The sequence below is a fragment of the Musa acuminata genome, chromosome BXJ1-5, assembly GCF_036884655.1.
Source record: "Musa acuminata AAA Group cultivar baxijiao chromosome BXJ1-5, Cavendish_Baxijiao_AAA, whole genome shotgun sequence".
Taxonomy (NCBI): domain Eukaryota; kingdom Viridiplantae; phylum Streptophyta; class Magnoliopsida; order Zingiberales; family Musaceae; genus Musa; species Musa acuminata.
In genome coordinates this window covers 42,361,184-42,376,444 of record NC_088331.1, presented here as the reverse complement: position 1 = coordinate 42,376,444, position 15,261 = coordinate 42,361,184, and the positions used below count along the sequence as shown (strand labels likewise).

General features: G+C 39.5%; 1 protein-coding gene across 3 annotated transcripts in view; it reads left to right on the top strand.

Moving 5' to 3' along the window:
• LOC135674375 (calmodulin-binding transcription activator CBT-like) overlaps window positions 1-15,261 on the top strand; it is a 52,510-nt gene that overhangs the window by 24,433 nt on the left and 12,816 nt on the right. For all 3 annotated transcript variants that reach the window (XM_065184162.1, XM_065184163.1, XM_065184164.1), the window contains exon 9: window positions 8,861-9,286. In XM_065184162.1, the coding sequence (XP_065040234.1) occupies window positions 8,861-9,286 (426 nt within the window). The remainder of the gene's footprint in view (window positions 1-8,860; window positions 9,287-15,261) is intronic.

The following is a 15,261-nucleotide window of genomic DNA, read 5'->3' as shown; positions in this document are numbered from 1 at the left end:
GATCATGCGTCGGTGCTCATGCAAGCCATGCATGCGAGCGGAGCAATGTCTCGCGACCATCTCTTATCAAGAGTGAGAGCTCCCAAACCAAGAGTTATGTGGGTGCTTGGGATGTTAAGGAGTTAAAAATCTTTCTCTTTGATATAAATCAATACTTCATAGCTACCAACCCGAATTAGTAGACTCCAAGGCGTCGTTAGTGACGATGTCTCTCATCGATGATGCAAAACTATGGTGGCGCACACGTTGGGAGGAAATACAACAAGATTGCTGTAACATTGACACTTGAGAAGCCTTGAAGAGGGAATTGTGGACTTAGTTTATGTTAGAGAATAACAACTTCGCTAGACTTTTATAACTAAGGATTATGTGAAGCAGTTTTCAACCCTAATGTTAGACATCCGAGATATGTCTGAAAAGGACAAACTTTTCTACTTCCTCAATAGTCTAAAACCAAAGGCTTAGCAAGAGTTGCATCATTAGAATGTCTATGAGCTATAGATGATGGATAAAGAGTACAAATACTCGTCGGAGAATAAAATTTTGAAAGCTTTCAAAGGAAAGGTTGCACCTCTCGGAAGCATCGAAATAGCAATGAGCAAAGATATGCTCTAAAGCAATCTATTGTCCAATAGTTTATTTGAAAGGCCCTAGACCCACTTCGAAAATAATGCCAATGTGGATGGTCAACTAGATCTTTGACTTCTTCAATGAGTTCGAACTATCATTTCAATTTGCATCCTCGTGGAAAGGACTTTGGCAACTGATTTAGTGGCACACCAGTGTATTTTTTGAGTGTGTTTGTCTCGATGAACCCTTGCACTGTGTTAAGGCCTTCTGACTCCAATTGCATTGCTGTGGAATGAGTCATCTTTCCGCCTTGATTCCTTCATCACCATCATAGCTGAGTAAATGATTGTCCTTTGAAGCTCTCCATTTCCAATCCATCTGAGTAAATGCTTGTCCTTTGAGAAAGTCACAATCCATCTGAAAGAGAATTCATGAATATATGGTATTGCCTCCTACAAAAACTCTTAATCCAAGAGAAGCGGTATGAATTTGGTGATATAGCTTCGATCTCCAATCTGGTTGTCGACAACCTTCGAATCCAAAAGTAGGCTCCATCTCTGAATTTACTACCTTCATACGACTCGACCTCTTTGACAACTTTAATTCAAGACACTTTGCCCATCGGTCCACTTTCAAGTTGTGTATGATTCCTATATCCAGCGAGTCGCTTTCTCATACAATTTGATGTCCACGAACATTAATAGGTTGTCATGTGTCTTCGCCTCTTTCGATGTTGCCTTTGATTACTTTCCCACTTACCTCATAGTGCATTCAATAATTACATCGCCCTAATGCGAGGCCATAGTGACAATCCTTCATCGTTGCTCGATTCCGCCCTAATGCAGGTTACAGTGCTACAGTGCGATCGCTCACTGCGCCGGACAAAACTACCCCAAAATGGCTCCGTTTTTCATGCCACGACTTGTTTTCTGCAGACTGCAGCGGCATGCAAAATGTCAACCATCTTAGCACCCTTGAACCCCCTGGGTGGTATAGGGCTGGATGGGGCTTCGGTATATTGTTGGGCGTTGAATAATTTTCACAAGTTCGCACGTTAACTTGACGGGAACTTGCCTTTGTGCTCGGCACCCGGTGAGCAGTTGTTCATGGACTTGCAACTATTCGTTCTACCTTCTAAAGTCTTTGTTTTCTCTTTCATCTCTTTTCTCTCTTGCACTAAAGGTGCTCGCTGAATTGCTTGTAAAGCTTCCCTCTTCGCGAGACGTTAGGACTTGTCCGTCGCTCATTTTCAATCTAATTAACTTTCTGTTTTACAGGTCCTTTGGGACCTGTACGAGGTTGCAACTAGGCTGACCCTTTGCGGACGCATATGTCACAAGGGCGCCTCATGACTTAGGCAATCCTAGCTAAGTCCGAGGAGTTGGCGCAAGAGTGCTTCATGACTTAGGCATTTCTAGCTAAATTTGTAACTTTGCTGCAAGAGTGCCTTACGACTTAGGCAACTCCAGCTAAGTCCGTGACAGTACGCTACATCTCCTCGCCTTTGTTAAATCTTTAATCTTTTGCTTTAGTTGCAATGCTCCTCCCTTGGCTTCCAATTGTTCTCCGTCGCTGTTTTTAAGTAGTCAAACTTTGATCCGCTAATGTTGCTTCAACTCATTAGTGACTCTGACTCTAGTGTGGGGTCTGTTGAGTTGTACTGATCTTTGCTGGTTCCTATTGATTCGTTAGATGAAGAAAAAACCTTTGTTGTGCATAAGTCTCTCAAATGTCTTGCGCCGCTTGAATTGGGTGGATGCTTGTTAGAGCTTTAATGAGCATCACCTTGCAGACTTTGAAGTTTTTGAGGTCTTTTATTTGTAAAATTTGCCCATTGATTCTCTTCTGCTTAGTTTGCTGCCTTCGAGTAGGTTTTCATCACTTCTGATTTCGATTGACATTCTGTTGGAACATGAAGCGGACAATCTACTCGATATAACCAATTACCATTGGGAAAGATTTGACAACTATTATCTATCGCTAAGTCTCCTCAAAGGGTCTTCAAACATATGTGGAGCTCCTCTACTGTATAACTAAGAGAACTAGGGTATTTTGTTTTGTCTATTCTCTCAAGAGTTAAGAAAGCTAAAAGATACTTGACATCGTCGGTCTCCTTGAGAGTTGTACTTCATGCATCAAGCCGGTTACTAGCCTTCATTTGCTCTTTGCTCACACTTCTGAAGCACCTGAAGTATTTGTATTCCCTACGTTGAGTTGGCTACTACAATTTGCCTTCTCATTTTTATCAAACTTTTGGAATGCAAGAAGTTTTGTTCGAAAAGAGCAAAATTTTACCTCGACTTATTGTGAATCTCCGATAGTTTTGATCACCTCTGGGATTGTATCGCCTTCTACATCATTTTTGTCACCTACTCTTTTAAGCAGAAAGGGTATAGAACCACGTACTTCCTGCTCCATTCTTTGGTCGAGCACTCTTGCATTGACCCGAGATCCCCCATTTTTAGTGATCTTGGTGAGACGACTGTCGACATCAGTTTTATGAAGTTCCACCTCTTCCCTTCTGCCTTGTATTGGTACGTGGAGTTTGCCTCTGTATTCTCCATCTTCTCAGACCCTTTTCACGACCATGTGCTCTCCCTTTATGAGAGCAAGGGATTGATGATCAAGGCTTTTATCCGATGCAAAATTTAGTGCATGCGTGGAAGATCCATATCTGTGGTACTATGACATTCACTTATTGAATTCATAGCCCTTTTTGTCGCGTGTTGCTCACCAAAGTGAAGCTCCTAGTAGCTCTCAATCTTACCTCCTTATGACCAAGTCCCTCACGAGACTTCTCTCATGTGGCGTATTTTCTCGAATTGTTCCACCATGATCTGTTGCACCATGTTGCCTCTTAGTGACATCTTCATTAGGTTTTAAGCTTTGTGGGATGAACTCGGACTGCGCTCTATCTATATATGGCCTTTGCAACTTTCTATTATGTTCGCTCCTTTGGCAATCAACCTTCGTCCACCTACTCTTGGGTCACACACAGACGAAGTGTCGCTCTAGGACAATCCGTCGCCTAGCAATTTTTGAAGTCCATCGATTTCACTAAAATTGGTGCGCCATTGTCTAGATCCTGGGCCCTTACCCTAAACACAATCTCCATTGCGCACAGCTTCCTTCGTGACAACTCGAATGGTAACATTGCAATATATTCTTTAAGAGTAATTGCCTTTGCATCCTCTTTCCCTGTGCCAAGGCCTTTTAACCCCAATTTTGCTTTCGCAAGTTGAGTCGTCTTAGTCCCTTAGTCAATTGCTTCGTTGTGATAAAATGCATGTGCCTCGAAGCTCCCTTCGACTTTGGTACCATGCAAGGTGAGTTTGTTCCATCAAAACGAGAAACCTATGGAATGATATGATCTCGCTCTTGTCTCTGCAAGAGTTTGTCCTTGATTTTTGTTCAAGGAAAGCTTCGCTCTTCCACTCTATGTTCCGTCTTATATGTTGATTCTCTTCATGTGTCTTGGGTACTTTCCCAAGCTTCACCTAACTTGCTACATTCCTCAGTTTGCATTGAGTTGATGGTGGCTCTCACGCCCACTATTCCACGGGTCAACCTTCTGTTGAGTCCAATCTCCATATCGGCTCTAAGAATGCTTTCGTTTGGTGTTGCCTTTGGTCGCTCCCCCACTTAATCTTGTAATGGTCTAATAATACATTACCTCGTGCGAGATCATATGATGACTCCTCGTCCCTCACTCGGCCCATTAAGTTTTATGGAGCTATTATCTTAAGGTACCCCCCTTAACATGTGTGGTTCGTTGCACATGATTCTCCTTTTGGAGAACTGGAACTTATCCCTCATAGATATATGTTACGTTGGAGCAATTTTTCTCTTCGCATCCTTTCCTTATACTACTCCGCCTTGCTGAACAAACTATGCACTTGCTAGATTGCGGCTTCAATAATATAGCCCCCGCTGCACTCTTTAAGCCATAGCAACATGCTGAACCTACTACACACTATAGCCTCCTACAGACATATCTTTCCCATGCCAAAGATAAAGTTTTCCTGCCCCATGGTGCCGAGTTTCGATTGCCTTAGGATGGCCATAGATAGTCTATCGTCCGCATTAAGGTTTTGAATACCGTACTGTACCAATGTACCGAGCTTTGCTCGGTATGGTACGGTACGACATACTAAGCGGTATGCCTAAAATAGGCATAGAACCTTTCGAAAATACCTAAAAATAGAAAATAAAGTTAGGATAGAGTTTTTAAGTTAGAAATAAATATACATTTAGTATAGTTTAGGAAAACTTGTGTAAATTAGGTAAGAATAGTGTCACATATCTTTTTTGGGCTTTGAGGAGTAGGCTTGTGCAAGGTTCGCAATTTCGGTTCATTTCAGATCGTCCTTCTGTTAATATTGAATTATCTACAGAAAAATTATTTGAATTATTAGATTATTTTGTGTACAACTTAAACTTTAAGATTCAAATGAATAAAGTAATCACATGTGTAGATATACCTGATTCTACCATCAAAACGAACGATGGGCCTTCACGGGTGGTGGATCGGGGTCCTCGATCCTATATATTTGTACATCAATATGATATGTTTGTTAGACCCAATCCTGAAATTAATCCTATGACATAGTGTATTGATACACCGTATGTCATTGATTCATCAATATGGTGATGATTGTAGGTTGATTATCATGAGTTTAAGAGAGTTTAAAAGATTGTGAGAGTAAAATGGATTGAAATAAGAGGGAAGAAAGGGTTTAAAAACCCTTGAGGAGGCCTCCAACGGTAATGTTACAACTGGTACCGGTCGGTTTCAACCGTTACTGCTCGGTACAACCCTATATCGCTCGATACGGGGCCAAATTGTTGGTATTGCCTGGTAGCGGGCAGTATGGTACAGTCTTGCAATCCTTGGTCCACATACAAGCTTTTGTATGAGTATTGAATTCTTCGAGTTAGTAATTCCCCTTACCTCTATGAGCTTTGTATAACTCTTTCAATTGCAGAGCACCGTCAAGTTTGGTTGCCAACGTAGCTCGAACATAGCTATCCCAAAATCACTTATAGTTTTTACTTGGGATCCTATAAGCAGACATTTCGGCAAACACTTGATAGACTGTATAAATTACAAATACAGACTTTGCAAGCTCTGGACGGTCGCGTGACAAAGGGTCCAAGAAGGTCCGTCACGGTCAGGAGTTCCCACAAGTGCTCATATGACATTGTTGCGGAATAAGACAACGAACTAATCCTAGATAATACCCCAAAGGCCCATTCAACCATGTGCCACCCAAGTAGCTCCAGGGTGCTGTACTAGCTAATACTCTGCACCACTTTGCGAAGCTAGAAAACCCTCAAAATGATTGTCTGGATGGCTTGTTTTTAAGTTATTTTGTCTCTATGCGATGAGTGCATGCAACTTACATTTACAGGACTAATATTACCACAAAAGCTAACCAAAATAGGGTTGCCAAGCTTATTGTAAGCCCTCTACATGCTATGCAAAGTTTGAACAAAACCGAAAGACACAGACATACATAATCATTACATCGAATATCCTGTGTACATATTTATCCATGAAAATATGGTACAAAGCGACATGTCTTTTGAGCACACCAAAATTGTGTCCTTGAAGGGAAAGCATCTCTGTCTGCAAATGGGCATGATCTCAAAATAATCCCAAAGGCATGATGAAAGCTATCAGATAAGTGCTCTACAAGTGCGAAACCCATCTTAGGTTTGAGCAGCACTTCCATAAGTGCAATCATGAAGAGTGGATGAAGTGAAATAACCAGTTTTGACCAAAGAGTATAACTTGACGAATTTGGGTGAAGCTAATCAAAGCAACCTAACTCTCTTCACCTATGCAATGAAACTCTGCATCAATGGGAAGTCCATTTAAAGTACTTAAATGACAACAACCATCAAGTCCTCACCTTTGGGTGATTGGGTATGCCGAAGGTAGTACATCCATGTACTATCCTCTATTCGAGTTACTTCAAAAATGGGGATAGTGTGGACCTACTTGGAGGAGATGGTAAAGAATCCAAAGACGCAAAGGGCAAACTTTGTGAAAGGCCACAAACTCTTGTGAAATAATGCTGGCAAAGCTCCAACCAGCAACATTCAATCTCTTGTAGGGTGACACTTCAAAAGGGCTTGAACGCAAGCATGAAGGCTCCTCTTGTTGACTAACATGAAGTGTTCAAAATCTGCCAACCTCCCCAATCGAACCTATTCAATGGCGAGTTAAAACAAGATGGGGTATCAAAGTCACTGACACATTAATAGAAGTCAAGAAGCATGTTGTAGCAAAAGATGATCAAGTTGTAGTATTCGCAAAGGCTTTGATGAGGGTGTTGAAGGAATAACTGGGGGAAAATTTCACAATGTGTTGAAGTCAATGTGTTTAACACGTCTGTGATGCTGTTTTATTTTGTTTTCTCATTGTTTTATGGTGTTTCCACTTTCCACACATTTTCTCTTAGGCAGATTTTTCAAAGCAATTACTACTATCGGTCCCACTTTACTTTGTTGAAATATCTTTTTTTATGTTTCTGTCTTGTTAAATTCAAAAATGTTTCTGCCTATGTGATGTCTTGTGTGGAGAAAATAGCCAAAATAGCCCTGTTCTTATATACCTAGGGTTGGCTGTAGCCTTGTGGTACAAAATGTCTGTTGTCTCATAATCGTAGATCCCTAGATGAACTCTCGATTGTATATTTGAGGGATGGTGCAACATCTTTAGTGTGTCCGCATTTTTATTAAAAAAAATGCTACATGAAGTGGTGAACATTAGCTCTACATCTGCCTTTGAAATGTCATTGAGTAGCGACCATTCAGCTCCTTTAAGAGAACTTTTTGTGCCTAATAAAATCTAGTTGCCTTTTGTTGCTTGTGATCTCGATTATCTTGCCTTTTTTGTCTGATAATAGTATGTTGTCCATGCATTAGCTTTTGTAACTTTTTTCTAGGCTGACGTACCACTTGCAGAAAAATACCACTTGGGTGCTGTATGCCCTAGGCAATCCAGCTAGGGACGTGACAGTAAGCTAGTGTCATTTAACTTTATATTTAAAAGCTTGACTTGCATGATTAATTTTGGGTTGCTAGGCCTTGGTTTCTTGGAGAAACTCTTACAAGTGTCCTTTCTGTGTGGATCAGATCGTGTTATTTCTCCAATCCTTCCAAGTGGAGACAAATTAATTACTTCTTAGTATCTATCCTTTATCAATTAGTTGGCATGAATTTCTCTATCTTCAATTACAAAATAATTTTAATAAAATACAGTTGTATCAATATTTTACTGCTTTTGGAAAATGCAACACTTTAAATGGATACCATACAATTGATTTTTCTGATAAGTTAAGCTACCATTCATCATAATTAGAGTATCCTATTTTTTTCAATAACTTTTATATAGTGAGTTTAGTCGCATGAATGAAAGAAGCTTGAAGTAAATAAAACCATTCCAAGGTTTTGATGTGCGACCTATCTAGGAAAACTGACCCTCTCAATGTGCAATAGGTAGTCACCATCTTGCTGCATGTTTGTCCACATTGAAGACATTTATAATTGTTTTGATTTCAAATCTCAGTTCATGCAAATCTTGATGTTCAAAAGTATGAATATTTTCTGTATCATCCCAATTTTACCAAATGTCTCATACTGAACAGGATCATATTAAATAGTATCTGAACGATATGACATGGGCATAATGCTGTAGAGCTATATAAGCTATAAAAAAATGTGTAAGATGCTGATATCCTTAATTTGGTAGTGTGGTTCAGTATTTTAAATTTGTTTATTTGTTCTTGCCTTCTTAATAGGATTAGAAAGGACAAAAATATGATGTGTCAATCATGAAGTGGAATATTTAATAAGGTCAATATCTAGTTCTGCCATTTCTAATGCCAATGAATGTCTCCTATGATAAGAATATTTTATAGAATTATAACCTATTATGATAATAGGGATTATAATATAAGATCTCTTCTGGTGAATCCTTAGCTTGCATATTTCAAAATACCTCTTGCCAACTTGTTTTTTCAACTTATCATAAAACTAGATATCATATTTTTCTTTCACTTTTAGTCTATTCCATTTCATGTAGTTTCAAGTGCTATACTTATCTTATTCTTAAGATGCTGATCCACTAACATCTTCTCTCTTACACCTGATATTTATGATACATAGAAAAAACCAAGTAGATGATAAGTAAATAATTGTATGCCTCTCAAGACTTTCTATGCTTCGTGTATTTCTGTGTGCAAGTTTGTTAAATAAATTGCTGATTTTGTTTATGCCACAGGGTTGCTTTCTTCCATCAAATGGTGTTGCTGCCGTATTATCTTCTCATTGTCCATCTAATGTTAAATCTGGTAATGACTGTGGTATTGACCAATCAAATGGTGGCTATCTTCAAGCAGCTAAAGATCAAGATATCACACCAGCGTCATTCAGGGCAGAGAATCTAACTCAAGTTGGAGAATTTGACATGAATGATATGGTTCTCAGCGAAAACACGACTACATGTACAAATGATATCCTTCTTGGTGAGAACAGTTTTGGAAGCTGGAACTACATAAATGATTATTCTCTTGGTTCATTAGATGATCGTCAGCTTCTGGCTTCAAGTTCAAGGGGTGATGAGGCTATGGCAACATCAATGGGAGATCATGTTTTCAATATAACTGAAATCTCGCCTGGGTGGTCTTATTCTACAGAGGAAACCAAGGTTTTTTTAATTATCTAGCACCTTTATTTTCAAGCACCTCTTTGCATCTGATCCCTTTCGCCCTTAAAAATTTTTAGATGACAAAGTTACCTACTCATAATGGCTAACTAGATAAATAAGTTATTTGATTTGATTGGACCAAGAATTTACAAAATATTCATTGGTACGTATCTACTAGAATTTACCAATCCAGTCAAGTACAAATATTGAAAAGTATAGCTTGATATATGTACATTTACCATTTGCTTTTAATTCTTTTGTTATTTGATATTGGATGATACATGGTGTACTACTTGGTTAACCGGCACTATACCAATTCGATAGGTTACCAAAACCTAAACTGGTTGATAAGTTCTTGGTTTGAACCAAGGAATGCAATTTTGATTATTGGACCTCCAGTCTATGGCCGAACTATTATGGTTCTGATCCATTCTGGTGTATCATGTATTAGTATGTCGAAATGTACTATAGTTCTGTTGAGGTAGGGAGAGAAGGTTAGGAAGAAGGGGAAAAAAAGAAGAGGAAGAAGAATGAAGAAGAGGCTTGGAGGAGAAAGAAGTATACTAGTGTGGGTGGTGTGCTCCTAGGTAGTGGCAGGCAACAAGCATACAGGCTACCAGTGACGACCAATGAGTGACTCCTTGTGAGGAATCCATGTCATGAGCCAAGCCCTAGGATGAGAAAGAAAAAAAAGGTTTTGTATATAGTGAACCAGACTAGATCTAAGCTCCTTAATGTACTGGTCGATGATCGAACCAGTAAATTCTGACCAAACCATACCAAATCACTCAGTTTTGCTATCCCTGGTTTCAACCATCAAATTAGTAGTTTAATAAAATATACCATTTTAATGCACATCAATATTTTTATGTTCGAACAAAAACTAATTATTTTAATCGATGTGGATTGTGAAGGTCAAGCAACCATCAATAGACAAAATATACTCTTAAAAAAAGTAACAACCATTAGATCCTTATAACTATTTTATTTCTTATATTTTTTGTTCCATGAGATTATGTTACTTGAAAAGCAAAGTGGTCTGTGATGATGTGGACCAACTTCACTCACAACCATTGGATGATGTGGTATGTGAGAGGACCCACACAACAATTTTCTTCAAGGTGCAAATCCTTCATATTATAGCCACCATTCAATTAAAATATATAATTAAAAATATATTTTTTTAATTTTGTATGTCAGATACAAAAAGGGTCTATATATTGACCAAAAAATGTTGTCACTGATAATAACAGAAAGCCCCTGAAACTCTATGTTAGGTCACCGTCCGATTAAGCCACAAAAAGTTTGTTGTTATTGGTCAAAACTTGACTTCATAATGGCAGCATCGATATTTAATGGTATCTGAATCTAATCTATTGATGACACCATGAAGGGTATGACTTTATTTGGACTGATGAAGTGGGAGTTCTCCAGGACCTCTCAAATAAATTGTCGGATGATGGATTGTTTCAAAACTCATCTTTGCTTTTGATTATCTTGATGCTTTCTCGGGGCGATACCAGGTAAGTAATTATCAATGCAAAGCAAATAGCCAAAGAATCAGAATTAGTGGGGGCCCTGCAATAAGCAAATGGTAGTGGCCACATCGAAAAGCTGTAGTCTGAGTGACAGAAGATCAAATGGGAAATGCTTTCTGTGTCTATCAAATGATATGCATACATAGTTGATCGAATGAGGTGGGGCATTATGACAACTTTGAATCCAAGAGGGACTCGGTCACTAAAGAACTTAGTCAAGAAAGCATCGGACTAAAAGTTCTATTTTTCTATTGTTTTTTGGTTTTTTTCATACATTTTCTCATAGGTAGCTTGTATAAGGCAAGAAGTACTATCGTCAGCCCAATTTTGATTTGTTGTCAATGTTTTTGTTTTCTATTTCTTCTACTTGTATTTAATCGCAAAAAGGGGAAAATCGTCAAAACCACCCTATTCTCTTGTGTGCCATTGGTTAATTTTTTGGCTGAAACATAAGCTCCCTCACCACCCTCGAACCTCTAGAGGACACCGGACCAAAAGTGGACATTGGGTCAAAAGTGCTAGGTGAACATTGGGCTTGCACTTGCCTTTGGGACAATCATTTAGCCCGTTTGCTAGAAAAAGTTGTTTAGTTTCAAAGACGAGTAGCGAACAAGTCTCGATGTCTCACCCATAAACACAACACTCAAGTAATTATGCAAACAGTTGTAGTGCAAATGGAAAATAAGGACTTTGGAAGGGAAAAGATAGCTGTAAGTCCGCAATGGTTGTTCCATCGGATGTTGGGGTATTAGTCAAGCCTATGCACACTTTGTTCACAAGCTTGTGTATCCAAATGGGGCCCAACACTACCCTAAAGCCTCATCTAGCTCTATTCCACCTGAGGTTTCCGAGGGTCTGAGATGGCTAACGTTGTGCACCACACTATTAGCTTGAGAAATTAGGCTACGACACCCAAAAACGAGATGGTTTTGACCTAGTATTATTGAGTTCGACGAACGATTGATGTGTAGCCTTACAAACTACCTAGGCTTACAAAGCTAAGGACAAAATGCAATGTCAAATAACTGTACAAGCAATCATAAGTAACGAATGGTCCATTTACGAAGGTGTTGCCGGCTCACGACTGTCGTCCATGATATTCTCCCCCTCTCAATCCATTGATCCCCTCATTGACAATTGCTGGTAGGCTTTGACATAGGGTGTCTTCTAGCTCTCAACTAGCTTTTGTTTGCTACTTCACCAAGTACTCGATTTACTTCGCTCCGCTGGGTAGCTTTGCCATGTGATCTGCTAGAATGACTTGAACTTGCTTTTCATAAGATGCTTGAGTGTTGTGGTCGAGTTGATACATTTTTTAAAGCATCTTGCAGATCCGAGTGGTAGGCTCTCAACTTGCGCACATGGAATACATTGTGAACCACATCGAAAGTTGCAACTTGTAAGAGACACTATTAAACTTGCCGATGATTGAGAAGGGATCTTCATATTTTTGCATCAGTCCTTTGTGCAGTTTTTACCTAAAGAACTGACAAGATGTTGGTTGGATCTTCACGAACACCAAGTCGCCAACTTTGAATTCTAGTGGTTGCCTTCCCAAATTTGCCCATTTCTTCATCTTCTTGACTGCCTCCTCCAAGTATGCCAATATTTGTATTTTGGTGTTATTCCTTTGCAAAGTGATGTCCTAATGGGCTACTTCCAATATAACCGATCGCCAACGCTCAAGAGCTTCACTCAATCTCATAGGTTGACACTCAAATAATGCTAGAGATATTGCTCTAGGTTTAAGCTTATTCGTTAAGTTTGGCCATTCGTTTAGGGGGTAGAGACTTGTGGAGAAGTATAACCTAGATCCTAACAACTTAAACCAGGGTCTGCTATACCGAGCCGTACCGCCCGGTACGGGTGGTACGTATCGGTCCGACAGGTTTTCGGTACGCGGATCGACTGTTACCGGTCCGAGGCACTGTAGCACTGCAGCACTGTAGCAGTGCTACAGTACTCGGTACACCCAGGTGTACCGCTCGGTATACCGTACCGTACTGGTACCAAGCCCAGGTCGAAATACCGGTACGGTACGGTATTGCGAACCTTGACTTAAACAACTCGGTTTGATTCCATTCCAAGAATTGTGCATCTCAATCAATGATAATATTGTGCGGAACTCCATAATATTTCTTCACATTCTTCATCATTAGCTTGGGTGCCTCTGATACTAAGTAGTGTAGGGGAGTAGCAACAAGTGTTGCATACTTCAAGCATAAGTATCGATCCAAGTCCCCTTATTGTAGGCAAGTTTGATATGAAGTCCAAGGAAATGCTCTCTAGTATAGGCAAGGGCTCTAAAAGACCCACCTGCTTTCATTGCTCCACCTTGTCTTGTTAACATATGAGTCACATCTGAAGATATTCCTCCACATCAGTCCTAGGCAAGTTTTGACTTTTCGTGCCGATCAGCCATGTCAGTTGACCAACGGCACGAAACGTACCTCTCCATACCAGCATACCATGGGTCAATATGTCAGAGCGTGCCGATGGTCCTTAAAAAAACCTATAAAATCTTAAAAAATACCTGAACATTAAAAAAAGCATAAATTAGGTTTTTTAATTGGAACTAAATGTAAATTTAGTTTCATTTCATTAAACAATATATAAATAAAGAAGATGAAGGGATAGCGGATTTATTTTTATTTTTTTCGGATTTGAAGATACAATTCATCCCTCATCCCTGATCTTGGAAAGAAAGTTGGATTGTAATTATTGCTTGGCCTCTGCCTTCTTGTTGGATTGTATTCACCAACTCCAATTTTTTGCTAAAGGTATCGGCCATGATGTTTGCTTATCCGGGCTTGTACTCTATTACAATGTCAAATTCAACAAAAAAAAAGTCTTGCTATCATGCTTGCTTTGCAAAGAGCTTCTTCTGAGTCTAGAAATAACTCACGCGATATTGTCCATCCTTAGCACAAATTGCATTTCGAGAAGGTAGTGCCTCCACACTAGTAAATGATGCACAACCACTCTCATCTCCTTGTGCACAAGATATCATCACTCAATCTCATTGAACTTATAGGTCACGACTTCAAAGGCTTCCCATGGTTTGGTATTCTGAACACTAGTTCTTAGAACATAGTAGCCTTCAGATCTTCGAGTGTTGCTTCACAGTTTTTTGACCATTATCAAGGGTATCCCTTTACAACTCTATTAGTAAAGTTGCATGCTTTGAGTACCCTGAGATGAAGCGCTAATAATAGTTGACGAAACCAAATAAAGATCTAAACTAAAGCACCTTCTTTGATATTCGTCATTCCACCACAGCTTGCACCTTCGACTTGCCTATCCGAATTGACCCTCAACCAACTTAGTGCCCAAAGAATATAATTTTTATCTGTGCAAAGGAGCGCTTCTCTCTTTTCATAAACAAAGTAGTTTTTCGGAAAATCTTGAATGCGTATAATGGTGCTTGATATGCTCCTCGAGAGTTTGGTTATAAATGATAATATCATTTAGAGTTTATAATATTATCTAAATAGGTGACCAATCGAAGATGCTTGACATGCTCCTCGAGAGTTTGGTTGTAAACGACAATATCATCTAGATTGGTGACCATGAACTTGTCTAGGTACTTCTTAAATAGTTGGCTTGTTAGAGTGCAGAACATGGCTAGAGCGTTGGTGAAGCCAAAAGGCATCATTAAGAACTTGAACGCTTCGTACTTGGTCACACATATAGTCTTTTGGTTGTAAACAACAATATCATCTAGATTGGCGACCACGAACTTGTCTAGGTACTCCTTAAATAGTTGGTTTGTTAGAGTACAGAACATGACTAGAGCTTTGGTGAAGCCAAAAGGCATCACTAAGAACTTGAACACTTCGTACTTGGTCACACATATAGTATTTTGTTGTATATGACAATATCATCTAGATTGGCGACCACGAACTTGTCCATGTACTCCTTAAATAGTTGATTTGTCAGAGTGCAGAACATGGCTAGAGCTTTGGTGAAGCCAAAAGACATCGCTAAGAACTTGAACTCTTCGTACTTTGTCACACATATAGTTTTTTGCTTTGTTGCCTTCAACTATCCACACCTGCTAATACCTCGATCAAAGGTCGAGTTATGAGAAGTACCTTGCCTTGTCCAATTGGTCAAATAAGTCTGCAGTGGAATAAGATACTCGTTCTTCATCATCACTTTATTGAGGGCTCATAGTTGATGTATAATCGGAGACTCACATCTTGTTTCCTTTATAAGAGGATTGGATTTCTAATTGGTGCTTTAGAACTCCAGATAAGACCTCTACTTAGTAGTTCACCTAACTTCTTATTGAGCTCTTCCAACTCAGGTGGGGACATACGGTATTAAGGTTTAACTGGAGGTTTCACTCTCGGCTCTAAGCTCAATGCAATGGTCCATGCCCCTACGTGGATGTTGTCTTCGGCAACTTGCATGGCGTAACATCTGCAAACTCCT